Genomic DNA, 19,265 nt, shown 5'->3' on the forward strand with positions numbered 1-19,265 from the left:
TATAAGTACATACGTAGACAACTATGTTCAACCATTCATTTTCTGTACTGCTTATCCACACTAATCACCATTTTGTGCACATCATTGCACATGCTTCATATAACAAATGAGACATGGAAAATGCCAGGAAATGTTCCACCAAAACAGCTTAGACTGACTCACTCAAATGTTGCAAAACCACGGGAGTTTCTCGTACAACAATTAGCCTTGAAAAATTACCTAACATTTTTTTGGCCACCTACTCTATGCAAACACTTATCTAAGCACATTCACTGTATGAAGAAGAAAATTATAATATTTGTTTTGCAAGCGATGGAGTAAATCCCACTTCCACATGACTATTTGTCACAGAAAGCATTGACGTCTATAGCAAAAAAATGATTGCGACAATGTTTCATTTAATAGAAAAACACCTTAGATGATCTTACACACTTTACAAAATAACATATTAAATTAAAGAAAAAAAGCAGCTCGTCTTCACTTTTGATGCTATTTTACAGCAATTTAAGCTTGTAAACATAGCAGCAGTGTCTGGTTCTCTTTTGTTCAATATGAACCATTGTGTCCTTGTCGAACGACAGGTCATGTCGGTTCGTCTAAAAACCAAAGATGAACATTCACCTCAGTATATTGTCAGACATGCATATCATGTGTACTAACTCACCTCATCCCATGTTTCCAACAGATTGACAGTCTTTAGTAACTGTCCACTCTGATTGTCATGTAGTTGTACCTGAGCTCTTCCCTCTTCATCTGCACCATTGGTCACCACCACTGCCAAAAGGTCCAGCTCATCCTCATAAATAACCATACGGAAAGTCTGAAACATTATTATTATTTTTACATTTTCATTATGGTTAATTTCCTGGTCACACGAGAGAAAAGCACAGATCAAAAGATATTGGGTGCATTCACAAAACTCTGACTTACTTTTGGATGTATATTACCATTGACAGACTACTTAGATAATACATGAATATTTATCCTACTGACAAACAATAATTCTGGCTCAGACAAACCGGCTTGTGCGGCTCTGAGGCTAATAGATTAGTCTTGTGACTGAGAGAGTAAAGTGCACCGCATTTTAACAAGTGTAGTAATGTGAACACAAAACATTTACATACAGAAACTAACACTGGCCTGAAAATAAAAGTACACTGCAAAAAAACCACCAAAAAACTGTGATCGCTTGTAAATGTCAAAATCAAAATGATGCTATCTTTTGCCCTTGTGAGCTAATATGTACCTTCAGGTCAGGATCATCATCAAGCTGTTGGGCTCTTCTTTTCACTGTGCGTCCTGAAAGAGTAACCATGACTTGCGAGGTCTCCTGCAATAAATACATAACATTTTTAATATCATGGAAGACAAACGCCCTCATTTATACAAACCATTAGACTTACAGTGTTGTTGCGAGGAATTTCCATTGAGAAATCGTTCACTACCTTTGATGGCAATCTACTGTTCAACTCACCCAGGATTTTTAGAATGCTAGAAGAGGTGGAGAAATGTGTTTACTGACAACTGATGATTTTTAATATTTACAGTTGTAGATCTCTATTAAAGGGTGTGATGATACAGATATACCTGATGTTGAAACATTTTTACTTTGTAATAGTACTCACTTAATGGTGCTTGGCCCCGCATGAATAATTCTTCCTGATTCGTCGGGATGGAAGAAAATAAAATCAGTTTCTAGAGAGTAACACTTCATATTCTGTATCCCATTTATGGCCTACAATGAAAACAAACAAAAAAACTAACTTTAGTTGGGACACATAATGAAGTGTGAAGACAAGACCTTTCAGGAAATTTCTCAACAAGATAATCAGAGGAGACAAATGAACAAAAAAAGTGTAGAGGACTAAAATTGTCAAAACAACCCCTGCCAACACTACACTTGGGTTGTGTTGGACGTTAACCAACTTGCCACTGGTTCATATCACATTTAAGACATAAAAACAGACAAACTAGTTTTTTTTTTTTTAAAGTATCTACATGATCATCGTCTCATAAATGCAAATTCTCATCCTGTTAAGCGTTTGTCAGTCATACCATAGTATTGTCTTTGAGTGAGGAGATGTGGTGACTCCCTTCGTGACATTTTTTTGGTGGTGTGTGAATATAATGCCAAGGAAATCCTCCAATCTGCACACCATTGTTAGAACAGGACACTTCAAAAAGCACGGGGGGGCAATCTAATCAATCAGAGTAAAAATAACAAACACTGTGGCATAAAAAATCTCTTTATCTGCAGTCATGAGGTAAAATAAAACCTTTATCAAAGGTACCTGTAATCTGGATATTTACCGGGATTCCAAACGGAGCTTCTCCCACTGTTTTTTCACCAAGAAGTGAACTTTTTTTTCCGAGCGTTACTTTCTCCACCAGGTACTACAAAAGAAACAGTTTAGTCGTAATAATATGGATAACCAACTGAAAATACAGTTTTCTAAAATGTCCAAAAGCTCAGTAGTATTGAAAAATGGGTCACTATGACAATCTGTACAAATTGTGTAGAAAAAAATTAATCCACAATTCGTACCCCAGTGTGTAAATTTGGCTATCGTGTCAAACTTTGAAGCCAAAATACACACCTTTTGCAGAATATGCTCGATGCTAAACAGCTTCACTGACTTGCGGTAAGACACAGCCAGGACACCTTGAGATATAATGACATCAGTAATGCCTTTGCCAAATACCTGCAGGATTTAAATACATATCTTCAAACCACACCTGCTATAATCGAAGAATGCGACAAGAACAAATATACAAACCTGTTTGTTGATTTCCATCATGCCCACAATTTGTAAAGGAAAAACTTGAAATATGACTAGATGCAACAATGTGTTCTGTGTGACGCCAGCCTGGCAAAATTTGGAAATAAAATAATCATTTAGTCATATTATCATCAATGAGTACTTTCTGTTATTTTGCTTTTGTTGTTCATTGAGATATGACACCTGTGTATCTTGTACTATTTGAAAATATCAAAAACTGTAACTAGTGGAGTTCTGTAACTGAATTATACAACTTTCTAACCAAACTAGATGGGAAAAGGCAAAAGTATTTATAATATTTGGCCTTGTCAAAAGTGTCAAAAACATCGTTATGGAATTAACTCTTTCTCACCTGCGGTGCTATGGGTGTGTCGTTATTTTGAACAGATTTTACATAAAAAATCTCTTGAGGAAGATCCCAGCATAGATGCCTACAAAAAATATAAGAAACATGACAATGTAATATTAAATAAATAAAAAATGAAAAAAATATTAATACAAAATTCCAAACACTTTCCATTTACCTGAATTTGTGTTTTGAAGAGAGGAAAACTCTCTCCAGTTCCTGTCCTGTTATGTCCGATAACCGATACAACCAATTATTGGCAGTCAAAACTAAAATGCTGGACTTGTGATCAGAAGGAGACGCCAATGTGGTTTCCTGCCAACAACACATTTTTGACTGTTTCAGCATAAATATGTAGATACATTTTATTGTTATAACGTCATGTTTTTGGCATTACTTACAAGTGGGCTCTGACACATCAAGGTATCTTCAAACTTATCCAGTTTAGATCGTTTAGGCAATTCGTAGAGCACGTGAGGGTCAGAATGTACACTGAAAGGTTCAATTGCTGATTTTCATTCATCATGAAATGTCTGTGTTTTGTTTTTCTACTTTTAGTGGAAAAGTAGTGTATTTACAAATGGTTTAAATGAGTGAAAATGACAAAAATCTCTTTAGGTGAATCGTCTGTAGATATGTATCGTATTAGGAATAATGTATTGAATAACCAAAAGATATTCATTTGTACTCACCAGCTATAACACTTCAGGTAATTTTCTAGATAGATTTTATTATTTCCACACATTATTGGGGATTTTGATGTCATGTTCCCCCCATAATAGAAATTCCGATTATCCTGAATTAGATAAAAATTAGTTCAAACTAAAGAGAAAACCCAGCCACTTCTAAGTGCTATGAAGTTTTCCATTACCTGTAAAATGAGTCTTCTTAGGATCTTCATATTGAATCTAGTTAGCGTCCCGCCATCGCTGATACCTCTGCATCTCCAGCACAGCATTTCAGTAGCATTTATGTTTCTTTTCCTCGAGTAAAGCGCCATCATTTGGTGGCAATTCTCTCAACCTGTTAAGAGCCCAATCAGCAAAACAAATGACAACTGAATGGCATGTTGAATTACAAGCATTAAAGTTTACACTACAGTACAGTGCAGCATTTGTATATATATATATATATATATATATATATATATATATATATATATATATATATATATATATATATATATATATATATATATATATATACATATACACACACACACATATATACATATATACACATATATATATATATATACATACATATATATATACACACACATATATATATATATATATATATATATATATATATATATATATATATATATATATAGTTTTCTCTTTAATCCCTCTTCAGAGTCATGTTCATCATTTTGTGTATTTTACACTGTTCTGTAACATGCACGGGGTTAAAGGTAGTATTGTTAAAAAAAAAAAAAAAGACACAAGCGATCATGTGCGCATATGCGAAAGCTAACGCTCAGGGGGTCCGCAACAGCCATCTAGACGGGTGATTATGGTTTTGTTTTCCGTTAAATCGTTTAGAATAAATTTTCTACGCAGGACTGCGGGTCTTAAAGTACATTTGTAGGAAATCAAATGTCTACAATAACATGCATCGTTAGCTAAAGAAGTATTTCAGAATCAAGAGTTCAGCGCACTCACTAGGCTTATTAGAAACACAGTAAAATAAAAATAAAAAAGGTAACAACACTATATTACTGTATAGCTACATACATCAGTTTGCTTGTATTACCGTAGTAGCGTTGGATTTAAATTATATATAAATATATTTTACTGAGCCTTTCCGGTCTTGTTTCGGAAGCAGGTCTTCCTTACGAGTTACAAGACAGTTTAAGCTCACTACTGACACTCAGAGGAAAGACATGTACTAGCATAAATAAAAACGCTTCACTGAATGGCAAGAGCAAAGGTATGGATCTACACTTGCACAAATACATTACGAATACATATATTATTTTATATATTTATTGTATATAATTTTATGCCTATTTATTATGTGTGCACTTTCAGTTGAAGCTTTAAATCTGAGTGTATACTTGCGTAATGACAATAAATGCATGAAATTCAATGTACTATAGGCAATGGTGATGCCTGCTTTTAAGCCAAAACATTGTGTTCTCTCAGCTTTGCTAACTGAACTGGAAAAAATAACTTTGAAAACATACAAGACATTTTGCATTTACTGTGAGATGACAACCAGAGACATTTAAAAAAAAAAACTTAAACCAACAAAAACAAATACTTTGTAATTTGTAATGTGCCACAATTGCCAATATTCAAATATTACAAGAACAAATATTTGGGTGAAAATAGGTTATGTATGCATTCCGGAGACTTTGTGGAGCCACACACGGGGAAGTCTTCATCAGAGTGTCTACAAGATGGAAGAGTACGGAAAGCAGGCCCACAGCTCCATTGGGTTCAAGAATTCTGACCAATCCTGATGACATCTATAAGCATAATATGTGGTCAGTCATTTAATGGGTCGTTATGATCCAGTCTCCTAAAAACTCTATATGTTCTAGATCAGGGATGCTCACACTATTTTGCTCCAAGATCTACTTTTCAATGAGCCATCCACTTTTTTTAATTCAGGGGTGGGCAAAGCGTTTCTGCGGGCGAACTACCCGTAGATCGCGATCTACATAATGGGCTCCCCTGATCTAGATAGTATTTTGGAAGTGTAATTGTTGACCAACTTTCAAATACATACCATGTATTTTTCCTTAAATTCATGTTTTTCCTCTTAATGTTTAGGGATCACGTGCAGTGGACAGAAGAGGATGAAAAAAATGCGCGGCTGAAAGCTCTCCAAAACTCTGAAGTGCAAATTCCATTAAGAGAACAAGGCAAGGATCAGTTTAATAGCCATGTCAAAAACTGAAAATGACTAAACTACTGCCATTTTACATCTGGAAAGAAATCTTGAATCGTTCAAATGTTAAAACTCGAAACATTCAAATGTTTGGTTAAAATATGCTTAATGTCTTGTCCACAGGCAAATTTGATACGGAAGCTGCCCAGTACTGGGATAGGTTTTATGAGATACACAAGGGTACATTTTTCAAAGATCGCAAGTGGCTGCTTTCAGAATTCCCAGAACTACTTCCGAGTAGTGTATTCGGCGGGGAGATGGATACCAGACATGTGCGACAGGGCAGCAATACACACTTTGACTGCAATGCAAATCATCAGCACGTGTGTCAAGAAGCAGCAATGGAAACAAATGAAGTTTTGCCAGATCCTTACCCTGGACAGCATGCCTCTTTCAGAATACTGGAGGTTTTTAAATATTATTTACTATATATTTTGAATTGGTTTTTGTTTCACATTCATAAATGTAAATTCATCCCTACACTGAGTGCACTCAAATTTGTCCTAACATGTGACTCTGAATTTTGTTGCCAATCTATATTTACCAGTCAAGGGTTAAATAATAATAAAACATTGTGTATATATTGATCATCACTGTATTAAATGTGCAGCATTCATACTGTATCTCTTTACAGATTGGATGCGGAGTTGGCAACAGTGTATTTCCTATTATTAGTAATATCAAGTAAGTGTTGTGTGAAAAAAATACTACATTATAAATTGCTTTACATCTTTACAAGGCTTTTGGGTTTGAAAAAACATTATTAATGTTACTATGGTCTTATGTGCCTTTTGTTCACAGGGAAAACGGTGCATTTTTATACTGTTGTGACTTCTCCCCTTCTGCTATTAAGCTGTTGAAGGTAAGAATTATGTTCAGTAATATTTTTAGTACCTTGTGGTTATTAAAACATACGTACCAACAGTTTCTGACATGCTTGTAGAAAGACAAGTGAATAAAATTTCGGTTTGATTTCAATATCATGGATTTTTTCCACTCTTATAGAACCACCCCAACTATGACCATTCTGTGTGCCATGCGTTCATGCATGATATTTGTGAAGAAAAGGGCTGCCTTCCTTTTCCTCGTCAGAGTCTGGATGTTATTCTCGCAGTTTTTGTGCTTTCCTCAATTCATCCAGACAGGTGACTTAAGGCCACTCATTTTTATGCAATGCACATTTTTGCACATCAACAATTAGTTGTTGTTGTTTTTTTTAGCCACACATTTATCCATAAATGCACCATGGTGAATACATTCTAGATACTGTTTGTGGTCAATAGCGTCAAAGTTGATGTAAATGAAATTTCATCTACAGGGTGCAAAAGGTTGTTAAAAGGCTCTCCTCCTATCTGAAGTTTGGTGGGATTTTCCTCTTTCGTGATTATGGCAGATATGACCTATCGCAGCTCAGGTTTAAGAAGGGTAAGTCATAATGGATTTGTTGTCTCAAATGAAAGCATGCTCCAAAATCAGCATGTAATATTAAGGGAAAAAAACACTGACATTTGAACATGTGTTGTACATACCACTAGGTTTTTAATTCATATTTTGCAAGTGCTCAATATGGCCACCAACGGCAGCACAGACAAAGTCAATCTGATGTGAGAATTTTTTTCCCAAATATGCTTCTGGATGTCACAGTCTACAATGTTGATTGCACCTGTTATTCTAATTCCTGTAGATATGGATGACTGAACTCTGAAATAAACTTGGAGATATGTACAACATGTGTGAAAGCTGGAGTTTTCTATTGTTTTTTGTTTTTAAAATGTGTATAGTCTCTGGCACGTTAATTTTGAAAGTCTTTGTGTATCATATGTGGATGGTGTCTAATAATAATGATCTATTTTCAATCAGGTCAATGTTTGTCAGACCATTTCTACGTGCGAGGGGATGGAACCTGTGTTTATTTTTTCACAAATGGTATGTAAGGAACTGCACTAAATTGCTTACTATTTTTTTTTTTTACCATCATTTAATGCACCACTCTTGTTTTGCCATATCATCTTTACAGAAGAAGTTCATAATATATTTTCCAATGCTGGATTGAAAAAAGTTCAGAATCTGGAGGATCGAAGACTTCAAGTTAATAGAGGAAAGAAAGTGTCAATGCACCGGGTGTGGATGCAGAGCAAATATAGGAAATCCCCTCCATGCTCATCCGGTTAAATAAAAACACCATTATGCATGTTTTTTTTTTAATTTGCTAATATGTCATTTGGAACTCTTGCTTTTGTCACATTGTACTTTTGTTATTAAATATCTCAAATAAATGTTGTGTTGTTATTTTTAAGTGAAGTACAAATCCCATATTATTCTACGTGTATATCTACCTAAGTAATTTGAACTAATACTAATTGCTGAAGCGTCATTACGTAATAGAAGAGAAATATGTTTTTGGGGGGGTTGGAAATTATTATTCTAACTCTCAATTCAGGATTTTCTGTTGAGACTAGCACTTTCAATAATGGGAAAATAAGTAGTATCAGGAATAACAACAACTACTTTTAAAAAAGTCCACAAGTATATAGATATTTTTATTTAATTGCAAACTCTCACTTGAACTTGCCATTATTGACAAGCCCTCCCAGTCAAGAAAGATGAGCATCCACAGCCTGGCCTCCCATTTTGAACAAATTGGACGCCTATCGTTGTCAATGGCAACACAACCAGTCCATTCACAAAAAAATAAATTAGTTTAAAAAAAATAATATACATCTACCAATAAACACCATAGAAAATGTCATTTTTACATATTGTATTGAGTATTCATTCGCACGTTAATGTTTTTACTCAAGTAATTCAACATACTCTGCTGTTATGTGTAATTGCACAAATGTCGCTTGTGAAATAAAGTATTTTTTGAGGAGAGGAGGGTGAGATGAAACAAAAAGCACGAAGGGTTTTTTGTTTGTTTTTTTGCACACGATGCGTGACGTTGCCTTCCTCTTGAGGACGGAGAGAGGGAGCCCACGACACACAAGTATATACACACATTATACACGCATGTCAAGAGGTCTATACTACATTAACCAAGTTAGAATTAGCACCCATCGCCGGTATCTTTGGCCCTAATCGCGACTACTAATTCCCCCGCCGGTGCGCGAGGGAATGTACCGGTCTCGAGGCGTCAACTCCACGGCAGAAAAGTAGCTTGATGAGTGTCCAAAGTAGTGGAAGTTTGGAGGGGCCGCCATCTTTGGTCCCAGCTCTCCACGTCCTCAACACGGACCGTGTTTTCACCAACACACCACGGCGGTGCTGAAGGCCTTTTGAGGTATTTTGAAACGTTTTGGGCGCTTTTAAATACATCGTCTGATCGTATTTGCGTGCAGAACGGGAAGGAGAATAGTAGCGAGACGTGGCTTAAAACGCGTAGTCGTGAATGTGAGCAGAAACGTCTGCTCCAAAGTCCATTGAGGCTCTTTGGCTACTAGCTAGCAGCACCAAAGCATCGTCTGTTCTAGTGATCCGGGTTGCGGTTGTTACATTTAAAACAAATGCACGCATAGCGTCGACTAGCATTAACGAGTAGGAAAGGTCGCGATTGTTGCGGATGCACTAGCCATGATAAGCATGCACCTTTAGCATGAGCAACTTGACGATGTTGGTAGAAAAAAAACGAGGCTGCAAATGTAAGGACAAAGCAATGCCTGCTCATAGATTTATCAGCAGTTGGCATGCTTGTGTATAGGTGTGCATCCACCATTGTGTGCCGAATGTCGTGTCACAACATGACGTCTTCCATCACTTTGCACCATGTCCTGCGTTTAACATTAAATGCAGCGAATGCTTTACGCTAAATGTTTAAAATGCTCGGAAATAGGATGGATTTGGAGTTCAGCCTTAGGTGACCTTTTTTGTGTTTTTTTTAGCAATCGCCCCTGCCTGTGAAGCTACGAAATGACACCATTTTAAGTTCGGAGTGGACACATTTGGCCTTTACATCCTCCTTTACTTGCAACCCTCTTTTCCTGTAAATATTGATAGGCATTGTGGGCAGGGGGATATAGAAAGCTGTTTCATAAAGATGGAGAGTGAGCGAACAAGGACATTTGTTGAAAGTTATTTGTACTACTCGCTCATTGCAATGAACCTTGTTGGAAAGGGGCCATTAGTTAATGCCAGTGCTTTTTAAGACTTTCTCAAGTGTCTCTGCCATAAACAGGTGGCCAGTGTGCTGAGCAGCATGGAGTTAAAATGACATTCGCTAGAAAGGCCTGTAAGGGTTCAACCACTAGTTCTAGCAGGGGCTTAAATATAGATAATTCTCGCACGCCGAGACCTTCGGGGCAAACCTTTTATACAAGCACATAGCTAGCTTGTAGTATTAATGTCAGAATTTTATTCATTCGAAAGTCAACTGGTTTGTCCTGCTATCGCGTGTCTTCATTTAGAGAGGCCGGTCCAAAAATGACGTCCTTTGTCCATGCCACATCTATAGTATTTTAATTGATAGAAATGATCACCCTCACAAGAAAACTTGGCAGTTTTATGGACCTCAGAGCAGCAATCGTCGTCTTATGAAAGGTATTTAAATACAAGCATCGACTTTGGCACATGAGGCCTTGTGTCCGAGGCATCAACATTTCAGGCCGTGACTCAAGGAGGTTTAATGGTCGTTTCGTTTCTGCCTATTTTTTGCTACCCCACCAATATTCAAAGACAACTTGGTCTATACATTTCTATTCATGGGTACATTTTCTCTGCTTCGTCTCTTGCGTCGCTACTGTCCAGTTTAATCCACAGATACAAAATGGTTGCATCATTATCGCGCAGGTTTACTGAAGCTGCAGAGATGCTGGCGCCCTGGGAGCTCACACAGTAGCCTAATAAGAATTAATTATTCATCCTTGACTTGCTGTCGAAACATTAGTCCTGGACCTTACTTGACATTTGTGCTTGTCAGCGCGACTTATTTTATATACCTTGGAGCGGTAACCAGAGTAGATGGAACGAAAAAACGAGCTCGACTGATTAGGGTTGCTTTTATCAAATGACGATTGTGGTCTGTTTTTGGCTCTTGTCCTTCAGGACTCCAATAAAATAATATTCTTGCGTCACCCGGATGAGCTGTCAATTGTTGCTAATGTTCACAGGGGCCATGGACGAGCTGCACAGCCTGGACCCCCGCAGACAGGAGCTGCTGGAGGCACGTTTTATGGGAGGGGTCAGCGGCAGCACTGGAGGCAGCACTGGTAGCACAAGTGGAGGAACCAAAGTGAGTGCTCAATATAGTCTTCTAATTCAAGTAAATAAATGACTGTTCTTTAGTAATGTAGAATCTGAATGACAATTTTATTTTTTTCTTCTAGGGTTTGACCAATAACGAATGTTCAAACCACAGTTTTGGAAGCTTGGGATCGTCGAGTGACAAGGAATCAGAGGTACATTTTTCAGTTTTACTTTAGTCTTCAAACCGCCCGGAGAGGGGTACCTAAACCTGGCTTGCTTACAAGTCAGTAAACTCTGTTAATCGGGTTTCTGTGTGGAAGACTTAGTTTAGCCAACATGTATAGACATTCCTTTCAAAACCGACATCTTGTGGTTTTGACTTATACGTGTTGAAACTTCCTCCTGATCAAGCCAATGTACACTCCCTTAACTGGTAGTGGTGAACCATTGGCTGTGAGGAACAATACAATTGCGCGTATTAAAACACGTTCAAGGTTCAAATTTAAAATGGGAACCTCTGACAGTATGTTGAGACGGTTTTAGTTTCATCTTGTGGTCATGCAATTGATATTTAGAATATCTTTTCTTAAGGAATTTGTTCATGATTATGGGGCATGAAGATGAGTTCAAGTTATGTAAATAGAGCTTTTGCACTGTTATTTCTTTAGTCTAATGTCTATTTGGCTCTAACTTTTTAGGGTTCAGATGTAAAAAGAGGCGGTTCGCCAGCTTACTCGGTAAGTTTTGAGTGATGAAAGGCAATATTTTGTCTTTTTGGAAATTTGCCGAGTGAACTGAATTTCAATTTCCATGAGTTGATTAATAGCATCACTTCCCAGTGGGAAACCAAGAATACATACCATTTGCTAAGGAAAGTGTCACTAATTGTCCAGAAGCTTTATTAAGTATAAAAGAGTCCTAGACTTGGTCTAAAGTGGCACAGTCATTTCTCATGTTGACAAGCCATTGTGAAGTTGTGTAAAGGCTTTACAAGTATTATGACTGATCAAGTGTGACAACAGTCTATATGCAGCACTAATTTAGAATGTTTGACGATTGTTTGCTTAAAGGAATGAACTGACATAGAATGTCTTTTTCAGACTCCAGAGAAGAAACAGTCCGAAACACCTAGAGGCCGAAAAAGAAAACCTGACCTTCAATCAGAGAGTAGCCAAGGCAAGTATCTTTTGCTCATTCTATTCTATGTCAAATAAATACATTTAACACTTTCTTTTTTTCCCTGCTTAGGGAAAACAGCTGTGCGAGGCCCTAAAATAAGTGATTATTTTGATGTAAGTTTTTTTTTCCAATCAGCAATTGCTTTAAAAAGAAAAAAGAAGCAAATTGGTCAAATAAAATGAATGTCAAGCAGATCTGTTACTCCCAAATGTTGTCGATGATGACATTTGTATAGTTCTTATCCAGTTTGTTTTTCTTCCTCTGTTTAGTTCCAGGGAGGGAATGGGTCCAGCCCGGTGAGAGGCCTCCCTCCAGTTATTCGTTCCCCTCAGAATTCTCACTCGCACTCCGCTCAGGGCTCTGCTGTGAGTTGTGTCCAAAATGGTTGCGTTGCATTTTATTTGGATTTTGACTTTCCCAACACAAGCGCTATCTCTTCAGTTGCAGGGTAGACAAAATAGCTCATCTCCCACCAGTCTGTCCTTTGGTGATCACATGGCACATCCAAAACAACTGGCGGCTAAGTTTGTCCAAGTAAGGGACTCTTTTTGTCTGTCATATTACTTTTTGTTTTTTTAATGTTCATTTTTATATAATGCTATCACCCTTTTCCAATCAGACTGACCTCACAGTGTTGAAGCTTGCTGCCCTTGAAAGCACTAAGAATCTAGACCTTGAGAAGAAGGAGGGAAGAATAGATGATTTGTTACGGGTAAGCCGCCACCCAGTTGGCATATTTTTTTCTCAATTACTTGAAACGAAGCATTTATTTGACAGAATATTTTCCCCTTGCTAGGCCAACTGTGATCTCAGGAGACAGATAGATGAACAACAAAAATTACTTGAAAAATACAAGGAACGCTTGAATAAGTGCATAACCATGAGCAAGAAACTACTCATTGAAAAGGTAGTCATCAAGGCATGTTTTATACAAATCGATGAATGGATTTGTTTTTTGTTGTTGTTGTTTTTTAAACACTTATTTTTTTCTAACCTCCATTTGTTTTGGCTCGGCAGAGCAACCAAGAGAAGCAGGCCTGTCGTGAGAAAAGCATGCAGGATCGACTCCGTTTGGGCCATTTCACCACCGTGAGACACGGAGCATCGTTCACTGAACAGTGGACAGACGGCTACGCCTTCCAGAATCTCGTCAAGTGAGATAGAATTTTGACATTGCAAGTCTCGATGAGCCAATATTGTTTTCATTTATTTGATTTCAATGTAATACAAAATACTCTATCTGCTCTTGTCCAGCCAAATTTGACGTGCACGTACAAGTTTTGCAAATGTTAGTCGTTTTCAACTGGACCGTTCTTTCCCATCCAGACAGCAGGAATCGATCAACCAACAAAGGGAGGACATTGAGAGGCAAAGGAAACTACTAGCTAAGAGGAAACCACCGTCATCCAACAACTCACAAGCACCCGCCACAAATTCTGAGCCAAAGCAACGTAAAACCAAGGCAGTAAATGGAGCAGAAAGTGATCCTTTCTTAAAACCCAGCCTGCCACAACTGTAAGTCAACATTGTGATTAGAACATGGCCATAATTTACAAATCATCATAGCTTTGGTCCTAACTGGATACCAAATTTGCTATTTGGCCAATGTGGACAAAGGGACGTACGGCACTGTAAAATGGCAATATTTATATCATTCGATGCCCTGTAATTATCTCCAATTGCTAGTGCAATATGCTTAAACCAACCCCCCAATTATGTTGTCTTTTATTAAAATGCAGTGCCGCTGGATGATAAATTGTCCGATCAAAGGTTGTTCACAATCCCTCATCCGTCAAATTCGTCTTACTTTGTGCTTACCCAAATGCCTTTATTACATCATCCTAAATTCAAAGCTACGAGCGAAACAATACATACAAACCATAAGCCACTTATTGTATATGGCCGAAAAGAAAACGGTCAACACGTACCTTCATGGAGCCACGTAATGAGGAAGCATGCATCTCAGATGCTTCAAGAGTTTTTGATGGATTTGTTTTCAAGTTGTTTAAATGAATTCACACTGCTTGAAAAGAAAGCGGGTAAAGATAAATAGATTAGAAAGGCTTTTTTCCTTCATTGTCAGGCCCCTTGAAGTAGAAAGCAGGTGTAATCCAATTTGTAACACAAACTATCTAATCTTCAAGACCATAACTGAGTTTTTTGTTTTTAATAATTTAATCTAACACGTTACTTTCTTGTGTCTTTGAAGGCTAACGCTAGCTGAGTACCATGAACAGGAGGAGATCTTCAAACTACGACTCGGACACCTTAAGAAGGTTTGTCACTGGGTGACCATGTACTGAAGTAGTTTATCTCGCAGGAAGCAAAAGGTGACTAAAAATCACCTGAAGGCCATAAATAAGAGTAATAAGTAGCAAACCAATAGCTTCAATCTCAACACAGACAATCCTGTACCAAAGCCATTCATTAATAGTCAACACAGCTCACCAGCTGTAGACAAGTAGGGTTTTTTTTTGTAGGCCCCGCTCCTTGTAGTAAACACTCTTGAGTTTTTTGGTGTTTGTGCACTTGAATCTTTTATAGGAAGAAGCTGAGATCCAGGCAGAGCTGGAGCGCCTGGAGCGGGTGCGGAACCTTCACATTCGGGAACTGAAGAGAATAAATAATGAAGATAGCTCACAGTGAGTGAGAGTCATTCTCTGGTGGATTCAACATAATGATATTTACTGAGCAAACTTTTAAATCACAGACTTATGGATTAAATTAATCCAATTGATTTAAGAGCACCTTTAAAAGATTCTACATTATAGCATTGATGACCATAGTGTAATAACTGGGTCTGTCACTGATGTTTACACAGGCATTGTAAATAGTCTGAACTATTTTCTCTGCATAATTTCTTTCTTTTTTTTCTCTTTCTTTTTTTTATCGCAGATTTAAAGATCACCCTACGTTGAATGAAAGATATCTGCTTTTGCACCTTCTTGGGAGAGGAGGATTTAGTGAAGTTTATAAGGTAAGCTGTTCAAGTTATGGAAATGTTATTTGTTACATAATAAATGGTCCCTCTGTGCTGTGCAACGCAGGCTTTTGACTTAATTGAGCAAAGATATGCCGCTGTAAAAATCCACCAACTCAACAAAAACTGGAGGGATGAGAAAAAGGAAAATTACCACAAGTAAGTAGAATACATGCGACGTGTCGTCGGAAATATTTGCCTTAAGCATGGGTCTTCTAAAATGTGGCTTCCTCCATACAGGCACGCATGTCGAGAGTACAGAATACACAAGGAGCTGGACCATCCCAGAATCGTGAAACTTTATGACTACTTCTCACTGGACACAGACACGTTAGTCACCTCATGAATTCCTAATATTGCTGCTGAAATGGCACTAATGTTTGGCTTTGTGGTTAGATCTGGCATTTTGCTCTGCTGTATCGTTTGACAGGTTTTGCACTGTTATGGAGTACTGCGATGGAAACGACTTAGACTTCTACTTGAAGCAGCACAAGCTCATGTCGGAGAAGGAGGCCCGATCCATTGTCATGCAGATTGTGAACGCGCTAAAATACCTAAACGACATCAAACCCCCTATCATCCATTACGACCTTAAGCCAGGTACGTTTCTTTTCGGGAGTTTAGAACGCCGAATCTATCGGTCGGTCGACTCCTGCTGTAAAAGACCGCAAAAGCTTTTAGTGGTTCAACAACAGAACACGCAAGACGCCCACGGTGGGGAAAGAAAGCTTATTTACTTGTTTTTTTTACTTAACCTTTTTAAGGTAACATCTTGTTGGTGGACGGGATAGCCTGTGGCGAAATCAAAATCACCGACTTTGGTTTGTCCAAAATCATGGACGATGACAACTATGGCGTAGATGGGATGGATCTGACGTCGCAGGGCGCGGGGACATATTGGTGAGATTGAGAAGTCCAACGGGAATGCAAACCTGTCAAATTAAATGGCTGAAAAGACTAATAAGCCATTTGTGATTGAATCTGATTGTAGGTACTTGCCTCCTGAATGTTTTGTGGTTGGGAAAGAGCCTCCAAAGATATCCAACAAGGTGGATGTGTGGTCTGTTGGCGTTATCTTTTTCCAGTGTCTGTATGGAAGGAAGGTGAGGAATCAAATGCAGTTTTACGATGCTTTGCTGTAGTGTTTTAAACTTTTACCTGACAATTGAAAATGTTATCCTTCTCCTCTTCCTCCTCAGCCATTTGGCCACAATCAGTCACAACAGGACATCCTTCAGGAGAACACTATTCTCAAAGCTACCGACGTCCAGTTCCCCGTGAAACCTGTTTCCAGTAATGAGGCAAAGGTACAAACAATATATTTGTGCAAAAAGGCTTACAACATTTCATGTCATTAGACCAGCAATGCTAAATTTCAGGCATTATGCAATCTCCCCTAAATAATGTGCATCTACTTCATGCCTTGCTAAAAACATCAACACCACAATATTTCCCCAAAATGGCACGTCAAAAACCGTTGGGAAGAAATATATTATTTAAAGATAAAGATTTTCTAATTAAATAAAACCAATTGAACTTGTTTATATTTCCAACTCTTTTCAATTGTGTGCCACAAGAAGTTACTCGCATGAATTGCTTATGTGTTGGAGAAAGATTTCAAAACAGGTCATCCATTAAAAGTGTTTGATATGAGGAAGCAATTATGAATGAATTGGCATACACCATAAAATAGCTCAAACACAGTGGCCCCGAGACAAAAATGAAATTTGACATCCCTCCTTTTCCCTTTTAGGCCTTTATTAGGCGCTGCCTGGCATACAGGAAAGAGGACCGGATTGGGGTTCAGCAGATGGGAAGTGACCCCTACCTGCTCCCTCACATACGAAGATCTAGCTCCTCTGGGAATCTTCAGATGAATGCAGCTGGCTCAGGACCGGCCTCCTCCAGCATCATCTCATACTGACAGCTCGATACTGTGACACAGCCTGACCAAGCACGCGACGAGCCCCCCCAACCGAGGGCGTCGGCAAACGAGCAGCAGGAGGCAGCGGCGGCGGCGACCGCACCCTAACTGCCCGGTCTTCTCGGACTTAGTCAACAGATGGACTGTAAAGGAATGTTTTTTGGAATAAATATAAGAAAGACACGGGCAAGTCAGCCGCTTTGAGGAGACGACGAAAGCACTGAAACAACAGACTCCGTACCTTGAAGAAAATGTGAGTGGAAACTGATCAAATGTGGACGATGGATAGAGGCCTGAGAGGAGACCGGGCACCCTGCTGGCAATTACGGTTTAAATTTGAGCTACTCAAAGTGAATTTACTCTTGAAAGTTACAAAGAAAAATTTGAAAAAAAAAGAAAAATCACTGCTGATTTGGTTTCTTTTGTTCCCATACATGTTAGCCTTTAGTTTGTTTGCCATGAGAATGTAACGTGTAGCATACAAGGGGCATCTAGTGTCACGTAGGCCGGGGAAGCTTTCTGTACTTCCGTTTCATGCACAAAGTAACCAAATGTAGAATTGTGGCATCAAATCCTATGCAGGAATATTAATACAGATAACTTGAAAAAGTATATTCTGTACAGTTTGTCTTTGAATTTCGAAATGCAGCAGTAACATGTACAAAGCGTTACAATGTCCTTGTTAAAAAAATGAGGAAAAAAATACCCTTTTTGGGTGGCATAATTTCGCTGCTTCTGTTGCTCTTATTTTTACGAGGGCTGTATATTTCTCTTCGGGTACAAATTGTATAGTTCTAAGAGTGGATAATAAAGGACAGGAATTGTTTTCCCCGCAATTGAACAATGACGACTTCAGCGGCTAGCTTCATTTCACTTCTATCCATCCATCCATCACTCATCACTTTCAGCATAGTGACATCTCGTGGCATTGTCAGAACTGCACTAACAGTCAAACAAAGAAATACCAAAGCTGCATAATTATTATTTAATTCTAGACAGCAATGTGTTATTTTACAATTGTTCAAAAAAAAAAATCCAAAATGTGCATATGCATTGGAACACTTAAAAAGAAATCTGCATCACCCACATAAAACCCTCAAAGCCCAAATAGTGTGAACATTCAACTTTATATAACCTTATCTTCACACAGTTAGTGAGCGTGACGTGTCAACAGAGAATGAGCTATTTATTGGCTCAGAGCCGATTGTCAATGATGGAGTTGGGCTGACCATTTGGACAACAGTGGAGAGAGATGCTTGATCTTGTGTGAGGTCACTGGTTGCGCCAGTGCCCTGGAGAGAATTTTCCGATGAGGAAGAGGAGGCTGCGACGGATTGCTTCGGACGGAGGTGATCTGGAGGCGTGCAAAAAGTCCAGCTCATTTAGAACCATCACCTTTAATCGACCTTTGTCAATCATAATAATCACCACTTATACCAATGGCATCCAAGCTAGGGTTACTAAAAATAAAACCACTCCCATTAATCTAAGAACAATCACTGTCCACGTTTAAATTTTATATATACTATATATATAAATATAAATCAGATTCATTGACACTCGACATAGGTTTACATTTGCTCCAAGTACCACCAGATGGCGGCAAAACCCTTTTCCAATTAACAAGACAATGGTCTAACTCAGGGGTGTCAAACTCAGTTTGATTCGCGGGCCACATCAATACCAACTAGATCTCATGTTGGGCAGGTCAGTTTATTTTTGGCCCAAGAAGTTAACTTACTTGGCCCCATTGATGGCATTAGACGTCCAATCCATTTTGACTGGCAGGGCTGACTGAACATTCGTTCATTGGCTACAAAGTGCCCGTCGGGGTTAGGGTTAGCAGGCCACTTCTGGCCCACGGGCCACACGTTTGACACTGCTGTTCTAACTAAACTAACTTCAAAAAAACTTTAAATCTCATTATACTTGCTTGTATAATGACAATAGAAAGCATTCAATTCAATTCAACAAATT

General features: G+C 38.3%; 3 protein-coding genes across 9 annotated transcripts; 2 read left to right on the forward strand and 1 right to left on the reverse strand.

Moving 5' to 3' along the window:
• Positions 1-378: 378 nt before the first annotated feature.
• dcaf17 (ddb1 and cul4 associated factor 17) lies at positions 379-5,012 on the reverse strand. Of its 3 annotated transcripts, none has more exons than XM_077617561.1 (15): positions 4,885-5,012; positions 3,998-4,149; positions 3,819-3,922; positions 3,528-3,618; positions 3,305-3,441; positions 3,133-3,211; positions 2,778-2,867; positions 2,598-2,702; positions 2,292-2,394; positions 2,056-2,198; positions 1,626-1,735; positions 1,404-1,491; positions 1,247-1,330; positions 665-820; positions 379-596 (listed from the first exon to the last, which is right to left on the reverse strand). In XM_077617561.1, exons 2-15 carry the CDS (start codon positions 4,127-4,129, stop codon positions 495-497), a joined length of 1,524 nt encoding a protein of 507 aa, XP_077473687.1. In that variant the 5' UTR covers positions 4,130-4,149; positions 4,885-5,012; the 3' UTR covers positions 379-494. The 3 variants fall into 3 exon arrangements, with proteins under 3 accessions (XP_077473687.1, XP_077473688.1, XP_077473686.1); XM_077617562.1 differs by having other exon boundaries at positions 665-796; positions 4,866-4,981; XM_077617560.1 differs by having other exon boundaries at positions 4,866-4,981.
• On the forward strand, positions 4,584-8,218 carry mettl8 (methyltransferase 8, methylcytidine). Of its 5 annotated transcripts, none has more exons than XM_077617564.1 (11): positions 4,587-4,638; positions 4,957-5,061; positions 5,466-5,620; positions 5,910-6,001; positions 6,151-6,434; positions 6,662-6,711; positions 6,829-6,889; positions 7,033-7,172; positions 7,346-7,452; positions 7,888-7,953; positions 8,045-8,218. In XM_077617564.1, exons 2-11 carry the CDS (start codon positions 5,047-5,049, stop codon positions 8,197-8,199), a joined length of 1,125 nt encoding a protein of 374 aa, XP_077473690.1. In that variant the 5' UTR covers positions 4,587-4,638; positions 4,957-5,046; the 3' UTR covers positions 8,200-8,218. The 5 variants fall into 5 exon arrangements, with proteins under 5 accessions (XP_077473689.1, XP_077473692.1, XP_077473693.1 ...); XM_077617565.1 differs by having other exon boundaries at positions 4,603-4,638; positions 4,954-5,061; XM_077617563.1 differs by having other exon boundaries at positions 4,584-5,061.
• A 760-nt stretch (positions 8,219-8,978) lies between these two features.
• Positions 8,979-18,132, forward strand: tlk1a (tousled-like kinase 1a). The gene is made up of 21 exons (XM_077617039.1): positions 8,979-9,307; positions 11,130-11,251; positions 11,346-11,417; positions 12,306-12,381; positions 12,454-12,497; positions 12,654-12,749; positions 12,826-12,918; positions 13,004-13,096; positions 13,181-13,291; positions 13,402-13,538; positions 13,711-13,899; positions 14,594-14,660; positions 14,929-15,026; positions 15,280-15,361; positions 15,432-15,523; positions 15,605-15,694; positions 15,795-15,964; positions 16,129-16,264; positions 16,356-16,467; positions 16,564-16,671; positions 17,118-18,132. Exons 2-21 carry the CDS (start codon positions 11,135-11,137, stop codon positions 17,286-17,288), a joined length of 2,154 nt encoding a protein of 717 aa, XP_077473165.1. The 5' UTR covers positions 8,979-9,307; positions 11,130-11,134; the 3' UTR covers positions 17,289-18,132.
• The last annotated feature ends 1,133 nt before the right edge of the window (positions 18,133-19,265 follow it).

This window comes from Stigmatopora argus, chromosome 13 (assembly GCF_051989625.1).
Source record: "Stigmatopora argus isolate UIUO_Sarg chromosome 13, RoL_Sarg_1.0, whole genome shotgun sequence".
In the NCBI taxonomy this organism is placed as follows: domain Eukaryota; kingdom Metazoa; phylum Chordata; class Actinopteri; order Syngnathiformes; family Syngnathidae; genus Stigmatopora; species Stigmatopora argus.